This window comes from Cebus imitator, unplaced genomic scaffold, assembly GCF_001604975.1.
Source record: "Cebus imitator isolate Cc_AM_T3 unplaced genomic scaffold, Cebus_imitator-1.0 Scaffold68, whole genome shotgun sequence".
Classification (NCBI taxonomy): domain Eukaryota; kingdom Metazoa; phylum Chordata; class Mammalia; order Primates; family Cebidae; genus Cebus; species Cebus imitator.
This window is the reverse complement of record NW_016107383.1, coordinates 10,066,019-10,085,440: the sequence shown is the minus strand read 5'-3', so window position 1 is coordinate 10,085,440 and position 19,422 is coordinate 10,066,019. Positions and strand designations below refer to the sequence as shown.

Below are 19,422 nucleotides of genomic sequence, written 5' to 3'. Positions count from 1 at the left end.
AAAAAAAAAAAAAAAAAAAAAAAAGGAAAGAAATAATAACTTAAAATATTAGAAGTTAAAAAAAGCAAGAACTTTTTCTGGTGTAGTAAGAGTGAGACATGACTACAGAAGAAAGGCACAGAGTGTTGCTGAAATATTGCTGGCTTTGAAAATGGAGAAGGGGGGCCTGGAGCTCAGGAACGCAGGCTGTCTCTAGAAGCTGAAAAGGGCCAGGAAGCAGCCTCTCTCCTAGAGCCTCCAGAGGACAGGCAGCCCTGCTGGCATCTTGAGTGTTGCTCAGTGAGACCCATGGTGGACCCACAGAGCTATAAGATAATAAATCTGTATTATTTTAGTCTACTAAGTTTGTTGTAATCAGTTACACAAAGCAATAGAAAACTAATACATTCAGGATAATTACTGGTTGAAAAGTTTCTTAGTCTGTCTGGCAGAACATTTCTGAAAGGTCTGATCCTCTTTCCTCACTCTCCATTTCCAGTTAGGACCCACATCTTGATTCTGCTCATAGAAATGACACCTGTGACATAAGCTACTACCTTTGAGGACTGGCTTTGTGCCAGGCTCTTGCTATACACTTTCCATCCATTTTCTTCAATCTTTACACCAACGTTTGCCAAGCAGTAATACATCCTTTTTTATCAGATGAGGAAATTGAGACTCTGGGAGGCTAAGTGACCTGCCCAGGTAGAAATACGGGAACCAGCATCCAAACTCCCTTGTCCTCTCTGGCAGGCAGCCCTGGGAGGAACTTCATCAACATTCTGGAATCGGCTCTCCCTCTCCATCCTCACACATGGTCCTGGCATAGGTTCTTATATCCTGCTAAAGTGACGTCAGTGTTGTTTGTCTGGGGTAATACCTGAGGTTTGTTGCCTCATATCAAGGAAATTAAGAATGCAGACACACAAAGAGTGAGTTTAAGAGCCGAAATGTAATAGGCAAAAGAGAAAAAGCTCCCTTGTGCAGAGGGAAGAGGTTTGGAATGGATCTCCTGATTCCCAGTGAGATGTGGTTGGTTTTATAGGTGAGCTTGAGGAGGCAGTGTCTGATTTACATACGGCACAGAGGATTGGTTGGACCAGGTGTTTCATTTACATAGTGCATGTAGAAGCTGACCCTTCCACCCTAACCTTTTATTATGCAAATGAGCTCTACTTGGCCTGCACCATGTTTCCTGCTTCTTTACTGCACACATGGTGACAAAGAAAAGGGAAGAGGGAGCCTCCATGTTGAACATACCTGGCTTCCAGGTAGTCCTTTTCTATTGGCACTGCTGCCGGCATTTACCTATGCAAGCTTCCAGATTGCTTATCTATGTTTGCAGCTTGATTTTTCAGGCTGCTTTCTGTTAGAAAAGAAAATCATTTAGGGGGCTGATTTTTATTAAAAGCAAATTCCATTGAGAACTCTCTTACCCTCACTATCTGCCTAAATAATTTCTTCTTAGCTCCCATATCACTGCCAGGGTTATGTCTTGTGATTCCTAAGATGTCTCCCATCTCATTGTCCCTGACAATTTGTTATGCACAGAAGGCCAAACAACTTGTCGAATTCACAGTCCTGTTCTTGCCACTTCTCTGCTTAAACCCTCCCAGGGTTCCCCACTTAATGTTGCATAAATCCAACCTTTTAGCATAGCATTCAAAGCCCTTCACAATCCAGCTCTGAGTTCAGTCCTCTCCTTCAAACTCTCCATGCTACAGACTCATCAGCATGTTAGTCTTGCACCAGAATATGCCATGGGCTTTCCCTCACCATATATATGCACCTCCTTGTGTGACAGAGTAGGAAACTGTGGATTATAGATGTGAAGGTAGCCGCCCTAGGTCACATAGTTTGAATTGAAACAGAGTCAACACTAGATCCAAGTTCCCCATTAGACCACTCTGGAGCCTTAAAGATATAATCTCCGATCCCTCCGCCTCCCTCCTCTGCTGCCATTACTGAGTGAGCATAGTCACCCTCTCTTGTGGGAGAGCTACAGTACTTCTAATGTATTCTCCATACGGAATGGAAATCTAACTTTGCCTCTCCACTGCTTAAAATTCTTCAATAGCTATCCATTGCCCTTAAAATAAAGACCCAAACTCTCAAGGATATGGCCCCCTGTGTGACTTTCCAGTTCTGTCTCAGGACCCTCTGCCTCTCACTATGATGCTGTCTTTCAGACTCCTCTCTGTGCCTTGCATCCTCCCACTATGGGGCCTTTGCACATGCCATCTTCTGTCTGGGAGCTCTTCCTTCTCTTCTGTCATTTCCCAACAGCCACCTTCCCCAGATGCCTCTCTGATGCCAGACTGGGTACAGGCCCTTTGTAAGGCGCTCTTTGTCTGCTCCCAGGATTTTGTTTCCATTTAGTCCATCAGTCTGCAATGATCTATGTGTGTGATTGTTTATGTCTTCTGTCAAGGTCTGTGTTCTATGAGTTTGAGCAAGGTCTTTATTTTTTCACTTTTATATCTCCAGTGCTGATCACAGCACCTGGAATGAGGATGGAACTCGGTAAATATCTGTTAAATGAATAAGCACCAAATGGCCCCAGCTGTGAAGGAGATCTTGTAATTTCCATGTAGGTGTCTTATAAAGGAAAGAGCAAGAGAGGTACCAATGTTTCAACCACTGGTGACACAGAACTGGGTATTCCATCTGGCGGGTTGTTTGTTGTTGTTGTTATTGCTGGTATTAATTTTGTTTTGCTTTGTTTGGGGGAAAAGATTGAAATGCTGTAAAATACATAAACACAACCTTTCTAAAACAGATTTAAGCTGTAAGAAAACTCTAAGCTGTCAAATGAATAAATTTAAATTAATCTTATTTAAGAACACAAGTAGGAACTCATGACAACTTCTTGGGAAATGGGCTTTTAAAAAAACTGTAGTATCTTTAGCACCAGGACTGCACAGTTAGACATAGAACATTATTTAATTTGTACATGCAGGACAGGCATATGCAATCTACTATGTATAGAATACCAGACATAGCTGATTCCAAAATTATCATTGCTTTCCACTTCTTCTCACACATTTCTTAAGATGCCATCTGATCCAAAAGTGTTTCAAGTACTGCTCCAGGCTTTTAGCATTTGGATGTCTTTTGACATCAAACGAGAGTTAATGAGCTCTGTTTAACTTAGAAGGATTTTCAACTTTTAGCTTGCTTTTATTATGAATTTGAAAAATGTACATTTTGTCAAGAGTTTACCTGTCATCGTCCTGTCCACAATCCAGCAGAAAGTATAATAATACTTTACTTTCAAATTAATCCTAAAATAATGCTGTTCTCCTTGTCAACATCACCAGAGGTATAGTCATACTTTTTCCTAAACCTCATCTGTGAAATACATGCCTTATCTGGTACCTTTCTTGGGTGACTCATAATTTGAAGATAAAATAACATATTGGGGAGCTACTGGAGTGAAAATCCATGGTGGTGGGGTGACATGTTTGTCTTTGCCGTATCCCCCCTGCCCAGCACATAGGAGACGCTCAATGAGTATTTTTAAATGGACACATAAGTTTATTAAACTTTTTACATGAAAAATAATACCTTATTTTAGAAGTTTTGGGAGAAATAGACAAGAAGTTAAAAAATGATGCTACCTAAAGATAATCATTAACATTTTGGCATATTCTTCCTGACACTTTTTGCTATGCCTGTATATATATTTTCTTTTTACAACATGCTATACATACAATTTTCTAACTTGTATATTTTCTTACAATATATTCAATGTATATATTCCATGCCATCAAGTATTTTTAACTACATCATTAATTATGGCTGTGCAATATGGCACAGTAAGAATGAATGAGTTTGTGTGACCAATCCCACTGGAAAACATTGCCAATGTAGTAAATGTACTATTTCAGCATTTGAGGAAAACAGGGTATTATGGCTACTAGTGAGTGAGCATCTAGGGCCAGAATTCAGTGAAAAAAACGCTTGAGTCTAAAATCACACAGAACATTCTTTTACTCTTTCTTTGATGGACCAGGAACATTCTAAAAATGACTTTCTCTGTAGAAGTAAATCTTACCCTTTAGAAGAGTTACATCTGTGCTAGGCTATCAAACAAACAAAAGAGCAGCCCTGGTGTTTCTGGTGTCAACAAGGGAACTCCCACTGAGCCTCCCAATACCAAATGGCTCTTGCTGCTAGAAAGAAGAAATGGTTGTCATATTGATTTGCACATGAGGCCAAAAATTGTGCATGGGAATTGAGATCAAATATTCCAATTCTTCTGTTTCCTTATTATATCTGAGAAAACCTGCCCCTCATTTCAAGTCCCTGCCTTAGGTAGGGCGGCAGATCTAGATCGTGTTATGAAGATCAGAGGTTTACATTCAAGAAAAACTGACCCCATTTGACAAATGCGTAGGATATCAATTCTAAGACTGGTTTTGAAATTAATTTGTGCTTAAGTGGCTAGGCCTGGTGGCTTGTGCCTCTAATCCTAGCACTTTAGGAGGCTGTGGTGGGCAGATCACTTGAGGCCCGGAGTTCTAGACTAGCCTGGTCAACCTGGTAAAACCCCATCTCTACTAAAAATACAAAAATATATATATATAGCTGGGTGTGGTGGCGAGTGCCTGTAATCCCAGCTACACAGGAGGCTGGGGCATGAGAATTGCTTGAACCCAGGAGGCGGAGGTTGCAGTAAGCAGAGATTGCACCACTATACCCTAGGCTGGGTGACAGAGTAAGACCCTTTCTCAAATAAAATAAAAATGTGTGCTTCAGATTCATGATGAAACCTGCCACATATGGTGGTCAGGCTAAGTACTGAATAGTGCTGGGGTTGGCCATTTGTATCATGGTCTACGGGAACACCATACTTGGTGGGGCTTATATATCTGGCAATAGAGAATTCCTACTGATGGCATGGAGCTGCCCCTAACCCATCTACAAAATTATATTTCATATGTCTTACATCAAATTATAAAGTTCCTGCCTGAAAATTGCCACAGAGCATACATCAAAATATGTTTCTCCAGAATCAACTACTATTATTGAACACGTCCCACAAGTGTTGACTTTAATAGAAAATCCACAACATCTCATCTCTAGATGAAAATTTCAACAAAAAGTATTTTAGATGATTTATGTGACATTGTTTGCAAGCCAGTTTCACAGCCTAAATGAATGTGTTCTGTAAAGTATAATGATATAGTTTACAAGATTAAGATATATGGGACAGGTTCAATATCTAATACTTTGCTATGATATTTTCAGTTGGTTTGCTTTAAAATTTTATTTTTATTTTTTTCCGAGATGGAGTCTTGCTCTGTGAGGCTGGAGTACAGTGGTGCAATCTTGGCTCACTGCAACCTCTGCCTCACGGTTCAAGCGATTCTCCTGTCTCAGCCTCCCAAGTGGCTAGGATTACAGGTGTATGCTACCGTGCCCAGCTAATTTTTGTATTTTTAGTACAGATGGGTTTTTTTTTTTTTTTCTTTTTTTTTTTTTTTTTTGAGACGGAGTTTCGCTCTTGTTACCCAGGCTGGAGTGCAATGGCGCGATCTTGGCTCACCGCAACCTCCGCCTCCTGGGTTCAGGCAATTCTCCTGCCTCAGCCTCCTGAGTAGCTGGGATTACAGGCACGCGCCACCATGCCCAGCTAATTTTTTGTATTTTTAGTAGAGACGGGGTTTCACCGTGTTGACCAGGATGGTCTCGAGCTCTTGACCTCGTGATCCACCTACCTCGGCCTCCCAAAGTGCTGGGATTACAGGTGTGAGCCACCGCACCCGGCCGGGATGGGTTTTCACCATGTTGGCCAGGCTGGTCTTGAACTCCTGGCCTCAAGTGATCTACCTGCCTCAGCCTCCCCTGGTATTACAGGCGTGAGCCACCACACCCAGCCTAAAATTTTATTTAAAATAAAGTACTTCTAATAAAATTTCAGACCCAGAACTCAGCTTCTCAGAATATAACCAATTACATAAAGAAAACATTCATCTAAGTCAATTTGAGGTCACTGTTGATTACTATGAGGTGAAAATGCCTTATTTCATGCAGCATGCCTTACATCTTATAAGTTTGAAACTTGGTGGCAGGGGTTGCAGCAGGAAGGGAATGGAATTTCCTTTCCATCTCTTCTAAGAAGCGTTGATCTGTCTCTGTCCCCTTAGCACTCAACATGGCACCATGTATGGGACATGTTCTTAGATGCTCCCGGATGAGGAAGAGAGGATTAGTATAATGGGAGAGTCTGGGTCCTCCGTGACCCTCTATGAGCCCACAACGATCCTTCGGCTGATGGCTCCTGGCAAGGTGTAGATGAAAAGGACAAGGAAGATGATGAGGATGATCAGAATAAAACCAATGATGATGTACTTCTTGTAATTCTTCCAGATGAGGTGGTACAGGCACTTAAAGGGGCTCATGAACCAGGAAAAGGAGGTGTCTGGGCGGCTGAGTGGGAAAGAAGAGAAAATCAAAAAGGGGGTCATGCTGTCAACATAGAATGCTTAAGACCCCAGGAAGTGTTTCTCACTCCCACTTTCTGAGGACACATAGGGAGAGGCCTGAAAGTGGGAGAAGAACATGTTGCCTGAGGCAGGAGCAGCCTAACACTTGTATGATGAGGATTCCTGTATCATGGTAAAGATGCAGTTGGTGTGGAGCAGAGGGCAAGAGGCCAATTAGAACCCAGCCCAAGGCTCCACCACCCTCCATCTGTCCAACCTGCCAGCTCAGATCCCACCTTTTCTATGAAATCTTTCCTGACAGCCTCAGGCCCCGATGATTCCCTTCACTTCAAGTTCCCAACTCATTCATCGTTTGACTCACCCTCTTTTGAGACTACAGCGTCTTCTACACCCTGACAACTATTTTATGAGTGTCTGTGTTATTTTCCCCAAATAGATTGAAAGCTCCTGGAAGGCATGGTTGATGTCTTGTATTTCTTCTTATATTCAGCTTTTTATTCAAGAAGCCACACAGGTTGGAAGGCACCCATTGACTGCCTCCTGGCTTCCCAGTTCTCCCACAGGGCTGCCCTTAAGAAATGCTCATATCAGACACCAACAAGGACTGCAAAGGCCCCTTCCCATTTCTGTCCCCACTCACAACTGCACTCACTTGGGCTTGGCCAGGGGCTCTGGCTCCTTTCGAGCTTTTCCAACAGGATTCTTCTCAGCTTCTTCTGCTGTGACTAGGTGGAACTCAGCTTCAACCTTGCCCTACAAAAAGATGCAAAAGCTTTTGTCTCTAGTCACAAAGACCCACTGGGCCAATGACAACCTTCTGGAAGTATTACCAAGTTGGAGAATTCCAGAAAGTATTTTGATTATCCTGCTACTTGATTTTGATAAATATTGTTGCTTTTTTGGTCCTGGGAGAAACCATTTTTATTGGGAACAGTAAAAGCCTAGGAATGATGTTATTTCAAGATCTGTGGAAGGAAAGGGTCTTATGTCTCCACACAGACACACAAGCTGAGTCACATGTACTACTCTTCTTGTAAACACCTGATGTCTGAAGAAATAATATTACAGTAATTAGAAAGGGGACTAATTCCTTGAGTGGCAGACCCTTTTGAATCTGATAGTCTTTCTTCTCTGTCAATTCTCAGGAAATTGGTGAGAGTGGCCCCATATTTGCTGAATGGCTTTTCTTTTCTGTTATTCTTCACTTTTTTTTGTTGTCCCCACTAGTGATTTTAGGGTTATTCTTTTATTATAGCACCCCACCCCCAATAAGAAATGGCCTATTTTATTTGAAAATTGTGAGTAATGTGTTTCTTTAGAGCACTATGCCACAGTTCTTGGCAGGGATGTGTCTTGATTTATCAAAGGATGAGACAGGACCCCCACAAAAATTGAGAGCCATCCTCTCTTGTTCATTTAGCACTTTTGGGGATTCATTTAGCACTTTTGGGGATCCTTGGTATGCCACGCACTGTTCTAGGCACTAGAGACTTAACAATGATTAAGAAAAACAATTTCTGATCTCCCGAAGCTCCTATTCTTGGTAACAGAGACCCTCATTTCTCCTGACTCTTTTGGTTTTGTGCATTGAAATTCAAGGTGATGATAGGAGGGAGGCATGATTGATTTCTTACCCCAGTATAAAAGTCTAAGATTCTGCTGAGCCAATGGTCTTGTGTTAACTTACCCATTTACCCTAAAAAGGTCAAGACTTTTACACAAGTAGGTTTGGTTGCTGGCAGCCATTATAATAATAATATAATTGTGGGAGATATAAGAAAGATATAGAATACATGGGATAAGGTTGAGGGGCAAGAGGAGAGAGGGAGTGGCATGGCTGCCTGAATTGGTAAAGACGTGCAGTGGAGTTTTATTACAGTCAAATTATGAGTTAAAATCTAGATGGTCTCATTCATCCTTTGAACTGAAAGCCTGGCCCAACTCAGAGTAGCATTAAATGTCCTATGATCCAGAAATGTTTCATGAAAACATGTATATACATAGTCTGTCATTCCTGGTGAGAAATCTTAGCCCGATAGGCAATGACTTGTGCATACAGGCATTCAGAAAACATTTGAAAACCATAGGAAAAAAGAATACAAAGCTCATTTAACCTTTTTGACAATCTGACAAAGTAGATGGCATTTTTATTACCATTTTACAGCCAAGGAAACCAACGCTTGGTGATGTTTGTTTACTGATGTTACAAAACCAGAATTTCCACTAAGGTCCTTTGAAGTCCTCTGCTGCTTTACATGTCTAAGTGGCACCTTGTTGTGGAAGAAAAAAAGTAGGCTATTTATTTAATAGAGAATACATGTGCCTTTCCTGAAATATTCAAGAGGAAGCCCATAATTGCTGCCATTGCTCTGGCATTAGTATATGCTTTTGATCTCTATCTATGGGCTGGTTTAGGATAGCTTAAGTAATATTATAGCATAACACGGCCCGGCCCAGCAAAGCCCGGCCCAGCAACACAACACAACACAACACAACACAACACAACACAACACAGCATAGCAAATTGTCTATGTTGTCTATTCACAGTGAAAAGGGCTTGTGAATAGACAGATCTGCATTTGAAACCAGGATCTACAATTTACTAGCTGTGTGATCTTGGGTAAGTCACCTGCCCTCTTTAAGTCTCACTATACTGAGGTCATTAACAGCATATAACTCTATAAGTTTGCTTTGAAAAATAAATGAAATAACACATATGCAGTGCTTAGCCTAGGGTCTGTTAAGTAGAAAGCCTTTAACTATGGTAGTTGTTAACTTCAACACTGTTTCATCCACAGTAACATGTAGTTTAACAGAAAACATCTTCTGCCCATAGAGAAAATACTAGAGAAGTCCCACAGGCCCAGATTCCTGTAGGAAAAGAAATGCAAAGAAAAGAGAGCCAGATGATGTTAAACCACTACTGCCCTAGAGATAGGAGTCATTTGTTATCAGCATGAAGAGCCTTGCACCAGGTCCACCACCCTGCTAGGATGATCTCAGTGTATCTATCAGGCATTGGGAAGGCTGCAGGGGGAAGGTGTTACACTGACAGCTTCGATCAATGCTGCTGCTCTGCGTATCACTCCACACAGAGGTTTCCTATCCTATTTCAACCATCAGTATTCAGCTCAGCACCAAGGAGAGGTCATAAGCTAATATCCTCTAAATGTAATTTAAAATCAGCTAGTAAAAATGGACAGTTTGAGAGACGCTCTACTAGCCTAAGGATACCTGTGGATGGGAGAAAATGATAAGCAAAGATCCTTTAGAGGACTGTGGATTTGTCACATCACATATATAATTGATGTGCCAAACTTCACTGTGCCTAGAGAAGGGATGCCTTCCGAGGTCGAGAAGTGACTGCATTCGGAATTGACATGCCTTCCTCAGCAATAATTATTGCTTATTAAAACACACCCTTGACTGGAATTATATGAGACATTCTCAAATATTAATGGAGTAAAGTATTCTGACAAAATATTTTAGGGAAAGGAATATATATACACACACATTGTATGTATACATTATGTATGTATACATGTATGTGTATATGTAGTTATATCCACATACATACATGCATGTACATATACAAGATCATATATGACCACACAAGATAATACACACATATGTAGTTGTATACATGTATATATGACTATTTTCAGTTGATGAGGGAAAGCTCTTTTTAACAGATAAATGCCAACCAATAAATGGAGAAAAAATGATAGATTTAGATAGATTATTTTATTTTTTATTGCATTTTAGGTTTTGGGGTACATGTGAAGAACATGCAAGATTGTTGCATAGGTACACATGTGGCAGTGTGATTTGCTGCCTTCCTCCCCATCACCTATATCTGGCATTTCTCCCCATGCTATCTCTCCCCAATTCCCCACCCCCCACTGTCCCTCCCCTATTTCCCCCCAACAGACACTGGGGATTTAGATAGATTGATGGATAGCTAGACAGACAGATGAAAGAAAGGGTTAAAAAAATTATTTTATAAAACCAATGAAATAATCAACATCATCAATGTTTATTAAAGTCTTTGGGTAGAGGTGGCAATACAACAGGAATTCCCCACAGCTCCATGTTACCCAGCACATTTACTATGTAAACGTAACTAAAATTTATGCATAGAGACAATATTAGAAGTAACCAACCATTAGCAAGAGTTTTCTTTAGATGGTATGCATATGTGTGCTATTTTACCTTTTTGTGCTTTTCACATTTCCTATACATGCGCATTATACACTCTATCTTAAAAATAATCTTTATGTAAAAATATCTGTCTCCTCTGCTCCTATCTTATCTTGCTAAATATTATTTAAATGATCAATCTACCACCCTCCCTAGCTAAGTTGTGAACTTCAGGATGCTAGGAATTTATCTTATTCACTGTTGAATCTTTAGAACCTAACGTATGATTATGTAGCCATAGTAGATGCTGACAGCTGTTTTTCACACCAAACTGGAAGCACAGAAACCTCCCTTGAGTTTTAGTTGTTGATGCACCGGGGATGGAATTTACCTTGGCTGCCTGTCAATTTGTGGGATTAACTTTTAAAAGAAATTTTTTGATCTCTATCTCTTAAGAGTGATTTCTTTAAAGGTTGCTTTGAGTAGGATTACTTGGGATAAGGTATATAAAATGCATAGTGCAAGGTGCTTCACTAACAACATGGTCGCAGATTAGATATTCCCTTTCTTTCTCCCAAGGGTCCCCATCCCTCAGCAATCCCATGGAACTGATTTTCATTTACTACGAGGACAGCCACATTTCACATTCCACACTAGAAGCTGTGTGATCTAAATGTCTAAATGATACTCCTGGGGGGCACCGATAAGCAGCTCTAAAAATAAATAAATCTGGTAGGCGGCAGTGGCCATAAACAAACCTCTCTCATCTGCCAGCAACTAAAACCAGACAGCAATGTCCAAAGACTGGCTTCAAAGAATAGGAGGAGAGTGCACACGAAGTTGGAATTAGAGAATGTCTAGGCTGGACATGAATGTTGGAGGCACCCAGTGTAACCCAGTGATTTTACAGACATGGAAACAGAAGTGCCTCCCAGGAATGGCAGTTTTCCATTACACCATTTACTCTGGACCACCTAACTTGCTACTCCATTAGGAGAAAGTTATTTTCTTAATATGGTTACTGGTTACATAAGGGGGAAAGAGTGTCAGAGACATTTGAACCAGAGCCACTTCATCTTGAATAGGAGCTGGGTAAAATCAAGCCAGGACCTACTGGGCTACATTCCCAGATGGTCAAGGTATTCTAAGTCACAGGATGAGATAGAAGGTTGGCACAAGATACAGGCTGTGAGAAATGGGAAAGCTCTTTTTCAAAGTTTATATCTTAGACTACATTATAAGGAGCTACAATCTCTTGCTCTATGGCCATTATCTGCTATTAGCATAAACATATAGCCGTGTATGTATATTCTCTAAATCAGCTATGTCTTAAATCAGCTACCTTGACTCGCTCTGGCCTGTCTGAACAGAATTGGGCAAGCTCCAAACCCTGGTGCATGCCATTCCTTATTTAGAACTGCCTCCCCCTGGCCCCTACCACCCCAACCTTCTCCTGACTAGCTTCCTCTTCTTCCTTGTCGTCTTTCTCATTATCTATTCAGGAATTTCCAAGTTTTCAGCCAGTTAGGTCAAGCATAGAATGTGAGGTCCCGTTCTGGCCAATGGAAACTGGACCCAGCAATAGGGTGATTGCATCAGGTTATGAAAGTTATAATGTCCCTGTCTCCTTTGTTCAGGTGTGCTCTTGTGGCAAGACTGCGGTGAGTTGCACCCTTCCTGCAGCAAGTAGACTAGCCTTGCTAAGTGATCTATTGTCTCGGTGTGGATTTTTCCCCACGTCATAAACCCATTTCCAACAGAGGTCATAAAGACCTTGCTGATAAAACAGGTTGCAGTAAAGAAGCCGGCCAAAACCCACAAAAATCAATGATCAGAGGATGAGAGTGACCTCTGGTTGTCCTCACTGCTATACTCCCACCAGCCCCATGACAGTTTGCAAATGCCATAGTAACACTAGGAAGGTACCCTATATGGTCTAAAAAGGGAAGGCATGAACAATCCACCCGTTGTTTAGCATATCATCAAGAAATAATCATAAAAATGAGCAACTAGCAGCCCTTGGGGCTGCTCTGTCTATGGAATGGCCTTTCTTTTATTCCTTTACTTTCTTAATAAACTTGCTTTCATTTTACAGACTCACCCTGAATTCCTTCTTGCCCAAGATCCAAGAATCCTCTCTTGGGGTCTGGATTAGGACCCCCTTTCCTATAACAAGAGGACAGAGGTAGCTGGAATACATCCCTTCTGCAGGCCAAAGCAGGGCTTTCAGGACCAGGTTCCATGCTGCTTAGCCAAGGCTCCACCCATGGGCCACTGGTGTGCATGAAAATGAAGTCAATTCTTATTTTCCCTTTAGGAGGTGTAAGGGCAAATACAAATTAAAAATAAGAGGCTTAGTTCCCCCTGTTGAAAACAGGAAGAGATTTCCTTCCTCCTCCTCTTTTCTCTTACAGCATTTACTTTAGAAAAGTTATAAGTACTTTCTCTTCTCTTTGAAATGTACATAAATTGTTTTGAAAGCTGACAGGCCTTTTGTCTTTAACACCCAGGAATGTCTTTTTCAAGGATTTGAGAACAACCTCCTTGAAATGTAAACATTAATAGCATCCTATATCCCAGTTTCTGTGGGAGGGTAGGAGGCTAACTTTTGTGAGCACCTTGCTCCAAGTTGCAAAACTATGTCCTGTCATAAAGATTTGAGAAGATTGAGGCCGGGCGCGGTGGCTCAAGCCTGTAATCCCAGCACTTTGGGAGGCCGAGGTAGGTGGATCACGAGGTCAAGAGCTCGAGACCATCCTGGTCAACATGGTGAAACCCCGTCTCTACTAAAAATACAAAAAATTAGCTGGGCATGGTGGTGCGTGCCTGTAATCCCAGCTACTCAGGAGGCTGAGGCAGGAGAATTGCCTGAACCCAGGAGGCGGAGGTTGCGGTGAGCCGAGATCGCGCCATTGCACTCCAGCCTGGGTAACATGAGTGAAAATATGTCTCAAAAAAAAAAAAAAAAAAAAAAGATTTGAGAAGATTGATTAAATGACACTGCTGGGGGGCCACTGATAAGCAGCTTTAAAAATAAATATTTAAATATAATATAAATATTTTTTTAAAATCTGGCAGGTGGCATAGAGTTGAAGTTTGTTTTTCCTTTGGGTAAAACTAGTCAGGTAACCTCGATGACCATATGTGTCTAGAACAATGTGTGACAAACGGTGCTGTGAAGTCCTCTTATTTGAGGACTACCCATCATTTCTCCTGAAAATATATGTGTAATGGGCTATTGGCTGCTTGGCTATATAAAAGGATGAAATTTCTGTCTTTGCAGTCTCTTAGCAGGTTGCTAAGACTAATGAGTACTCAATGATAAAACTTTACAAGCTTTTGAGTTGCGAGACTTTGTTTTAAATTGTATTTTCCCCAAAAAATATCACCTCAGACTTCAGCTCTATGGTTAAGATTGCTGACCCCGGGACAGGCTGGATGTCCCTCTTGTTTCTAAGGCCCTCTGCCAGAAGTATGGCACAGTGGTTAGGACTCAAGAGGGTAGAGGCGGACTGCTTGTGTTTGAATCTCATCCTCCCTGACTAGCTGTGTGACATAAGCCAAGTTACTTAAGCTCTCTGTGCCTCAGCTTCCTTATCTATACAATTAGAATTGATTATATATGTATATTTTGCAGGGGGTTTTAGCAGATAAATGAATTAATATACATTCAGTGTTTAGTGCTGTGGAAATCCATAAAATCACCAAGATAAGAACAAACAGAGGCTATTTATCTAGAGCTACCATCACTTAGGTGTGGCAGAGACTCAAAAATAGGGAGAGAGGGGAAGCTTTATCACAAGAAAAGGGAAGTCATCGGATGTGTTCTGACTGAAAGGTGCTGGTGTGGGGAAAGTGGAAGCAGACTAAGTAAGGGGACATCGTATGGGATTAGTTTGGGGAACATATTTGGAAGCAGGAGCACCAGTTAGGGAAGCTTGCAGTCATTGCCCAAGCTCTGACGGTTTGGGGCTGCTTGCTACAGAGGTTGTAGCACTATTGTCATGTGTGGTCTGCCCATTGCCGGTTTGTATGTTCAGTCTTTCAGAAGTGGTTCTGGTAGTCGGTTCATATTAGCAATGCTTGTTATTACCACAGTAAGAGCATTCTTCATTCTGCAAACTGGTGGTTGCCAGTTGCTTCTCTTGTCTGTCTTCCCCTCAAGACAGCAGCTACTTGGATGCAAGGCCTGCATCCTATTTATCTTTGTATTCAGGGTAGCCTACCAAAGACCTGCCCGGAGGAGCAGATAACTGTTGAAAAATGAATAGTTGAAGGAGCAACATGATCATCTAGATGCAGGAGAAAACTGCTTTGTCAGAAGTGAAGAGCATTTAATTACAAGCCCCTATCCTTACCACAGAAAGTGATATAGGAATTAAGAAATCACTTAGGCAGATAGTAAGGGTATGGGAGTCCTCAGTAAGGCCTTTCTCTGTAAGGAAAAGCAGCCCCAAATCATTTTCTAACAAACAAAGAACAGCTTGTAAAGTTGAACTGCAGACATAGACAAGCAAGCTGGGAGCTTGCACAGGTGAATGCTGGCAGGAACTAGGGACTAGACATGTTCAAGAAGCCTATTTGCATAATGAGATTAGGGTGGGGTGACAGCCTTCCCCCATACCTGATTGAAGCAATCTGTGAGCCCTGTGTAAGTCAGACACCACCTTCTCCAGCCTGCCTGCCTATAAAATCTGCTGCAGCCTGCCACCTCCCTGTTTTTTTTTTTTTTTTTTTTTTTTGGATGTTTCTCTTTCGAGGAGCTGTTGTTCTCATTTCTTCTGTCTATTAAAATTTCCACTCCTTACCCCATCCACACATGTCTGTATCCTGAATCTTCTCAGTGTGAGACAGTGAACCCCAGGATATATACCCCAGATAATGCAGCCATTTCACATCTTTAAAACAATCATCTCCTGTGAAAATTCATGATGGCCAATTCATCAGGAGAGTCATTTATAAAGTAGTTGAGAGCATGTTGCTAGAGGTTCTATTCTTCTCCCTTCCCTTCTTTCTTTTTTTCTTTTTTTTTCTTTTTTTTTTTAATAAAGACAGGGTCTCCCTATGTTGCCCAACCTGGAGTGCAAAGGTGTGATCATAGCTCACTGTACCCTTGAACTCCTGGGCTCAAAGGGATCCTACTTCCTCAGCTTCCCAAGTAGCTGGGACTACAGGTAGGTACCACCATGCCTGGCAAATTTTTATATGTATTTTTTGTAGAGACAGTCTCACTGTGTTGCCCAGGCTGGTCTCAAACTCCTGGGCTCAAGATGTCCTCCTACTGCAAAGTGCTGGGATTACAGGTATGAGCCACCACACCCACCCCTTTCTCTTTTCTTATATTTACCAAAAGTATAACCCCTAAGGATTAGATGTTATTATTGACTAAGACATTTAGGCATTTTGAATTTGAGGCATTTACCTCATCTTGGGGTCCAGAAGGAGGTGGGAGAAGGGAATGGTCAAAAAAAGTTTATTAATTACTGAGCAAGGGTTCAAGCAAAAATCTGACATTTATTGAACACTTAATATATTCCAGGCACACAGATTCTATCTCATTTCAGTGTTGTAACAGTTCATGAAGTACATACTTCCATTACTTTCATATTCTTAATCTTACAGCTAAGAAAGCTGAGGCTCATGGTAAAGTTCAGACAGCTGGGAAATAATGGAGGCAGGCTTTGAACCCAAGTTGGTTTTTCTTGAAGGACGGAATCCAGGAGTCACTATGTGTCATTATTATTATTAGAGATGAGGTTTCACTATGTTGCCCAGGGTAGACTTGGGCCCCAGGGATCCTCCTACCTCAGCAACCTAAGTAGCTGAGACTACAGATTCGTGCCACTGTGCTTGGCCCCAGTTAGCCTTGAGTGCACTGCTTATCTGCTGCCCTGAGGCTGGTCCAGGCTGGAATCCACCCCTCTCATTATTACTGATCTCAATCCCTAGGATAATCTAGAAAGCTTTTGAAGCTTTTAACACAGACATGCATTTTTTGATGCACCAAAGTCCTCTGTGGGATCTTAAATTAATATGTGCGTGTCCTCATAAAAGAGGCTTCTCTTTTATGATAGGACTATAAAAGGTGATGTGACTTTAGTGGCTCTGTTAGGCTTTACCTCATGAGATCAAAGGCAAAGAGGGATCTTCAAATGGACTCTCCAAAGCACAAAAGCAGAAAAACTCAGCATGGAGTCAATCAAACCAGACAGTAAATTTGCCATATAAATGTCTCACTTAAGGCCCAGCCATTACAAAACTAGCAAATGAATTTAAATCACTATAATCTGACATACCCAGGCTCTGGCAAGGCAAGGGCAGCATGGAGAGAAGGTGAAAAATCATGGAAATTGCTACTACTCTGGTACCTAGCAGGTGAGGCTCAGATCAGAAGATCAAATGCTTGTGCGGATCTTAATACAGTCTAGAAAAACAGACTGCCACCACCCAAATGTTCATCCATTCACCACTGTGTCATCTATCTAAACCTTTTGATCGCCCTGCCTTTAAAATCTGTCCTCTGTCATTTCTTTATTCCTCTCTGGTGTCTAAGCTGACACTTAGATAATCATATAAATCAATGTGTGCTAATGTGTTCATTTTCAAAGAACACTTACTGAGCACTTCTTATGTGCTCAGTACACTGAGTAAACAGGAAAAACCTGATAATCTCTTATAGTAGGGTCAATTTCTTAATTATTGAATTGATTCATTCAATAAATATTTATGAGTACTATGTCTTAGGCACTGAAAATTTGGAAAGTGTACAGAAAGAAAAAAACATACTTTTTGGACTCAAATTGCTCACAGTAAAAGAACCATGAAGTCCATGGACAGGTTCAAATCAGTGTGGCAAGAGCTGCAGGTAGGGAATGAGAAGGCAAGCCCATCCAGGTAGAGGACACCCGGGAAGGCTTCTCAGAGGGGACACTGCTAAAAAGAATCTCCAAATATTTAAGGACTAGGAATTTTCTCAGAGAAAAGGGCTAAGGCATTCCAGGCAGAAGGACCAGTCTACAGACCAGATAAGCAGGTGCCTGGGAATGGGTCAGGCTGGTTGAGAGGGGAGCAGCGAGAAATGACACTGTGGAAGTTTCTAGAGAGTCTACACTAACTTGCTTCTCATTCACTGGGCAATCCACATTCATCTCCTTCTGTCTTTGCCATTCCACTACCATTGCTTTTTAAAATTTGAGACATAATTCACATACCAGAATGTTTACCCTTTTACATTATACAACAATTAGATGGATTTTAATATGTTCACAAAATTGTACTGCCATCACCACTATTCGATTTCAAAACTTTTTTTAATCACCCCAAAAAGAAACTCCATACCAGTTGCTCCCCATTCTCCTTCCTGGCAACTACTCATCAATTTTCTATGGATTTGCCTATTCTGAGCATTTTACATAAATAAAATCAGACCAGTATGTGGTCTTTCAAGACAAGCTTCTTTCATTCACTTAGCATCACATTTGCAAGGTTCATCCATGTCGGTACATACATCAGTATTTCATTCCTTTTCATGGTTGAATAATATTCCATTGTATGGATATACTACATTTTTAAAATTCACTCATCAGCTGATGGACATTTGAGTGTTTCCTCTTTGGGTCTATTATGTATAATGCTGCTATGGACACTCACAGTGATGCTTTTTTAAAGGTCACCAGGAACCTCCATGCTATTAAGTCCAATGGGCACATCTTTGTGGCTTCTTAAACTCTCAGGAGCATTTGACATGGTAACCAAGTGCCCTTCTCCAAAGAGCCTCCTCTCTGACTTCCTCTTTCAGCACATTTTTATTCTTTTTCCTACATCGTGGCCTAGTCCTGTCTCTCCAATCGTGACCCTCTCTGACCATTGTCCACATAGCAGTCAGGGGATGTGTTTTCTAGGTGGGGCAGATCTGCTCCCTGCTGGAAACCATGCAGTGGCTTTCCCTTGAGAATGAATTCCAAGCTTTTCACCATACCCTTGAGGCCTCTGTGATCAGGCTCTAGTGGCTTCTCCACTATACCAGCACTGCCCTCATGCATCACACGCTGGTTATGGGAGGCTTTTGTTCATTTGGATTTTAGTCCAAAGCACTGAACTCATTCCCACCTCAAGGCATTCGCCTACGGAATTTGCTCTGTGGAGAACGCTCTTCCTCCCTTTCCTCTGATGGCTCACTACATTTCATTCAAGTTTCAGCTTAATTTCACAGGCACACAAAGGTCTTCCCCTGCCACCATAGTGAATGAAAATCTCTGCATTGGATAAGCTTTGATTCAGTGCTTTGTCTCCTGCCCAGCCCTTGTTCTAAGTCATTACTTTCTTGGAGTATGTATGAGTAGCTATCCGTGGCTTTGCTTGTATATGTCTGCGTGTCTGAATTTGACTTTAGACTGTAAGCTCTATGATGACAGAGACCTTGTCCATATTACTCGTATCTTATTCACAGGATCTATCGCTTAATAGAAGCTCAGTAAATATTTGTTAGATGAAGTGAAGAAATAAGTAAATGACATGGAAAAAGAGTCTGTACATATTTCTCAAAATCTAAAGGGATATAAAATATACACGACTGCTATTATATGATCATGCATCTAAATTTACTACTTATTAATATACAGGAATCAGAATAATGTCAAAAGAGTTTGGACACCTGGGCCTGGCAAGTCCCATTTCCCAACCTTGTACTGTGTTCAGAAATTTCTATCAGATGGTGGTGAGCCTTCCACTGGGAGCCCCTTCACGCCTCCATGCTCTGCTCATCATGGTTCTTTCACTTGGAGTAGATATCTGCTCTTTTTCATCCGGAAAATGCCTTTCCATTGTCCTTTGTCCTGTTTTTTTTTTTTTT

The 19,422-nt window shown here is 41.4% G+C and overlaps 1 protein-coding gene across 1 annotated transcript in view; it reads right to left on the bottom strand.

The window, feature by feature from the left end:
• Window positions 1-5,825: 5,825 nt before the first annotated feature.
• Window positions 5,826-19,422, bottom strand: part of FER1L6 (fer-1 like family member 6) — a 157,818-nt gene continuing 144,221 nt past the window's right edge. Inside the window, exons 39-40 of the mRNA XM_017530746.2 lie at window positions 7,084-7,184; window positions 5,826-6,414 (exon numbers count right to left, since the gene is read on the bottom strand). Of these exons, the coding sequence (XP_017386235.2) occupies window positions 6,231-6,414; window positions 7,084-7,184 (285 nt within the window). The 3' untranslated portion in view covers window positions 5,826-6,230. The remainder of the gene's footprint in view (window positions 6,415-7,083; window positions 7,185-19,422) is intronic.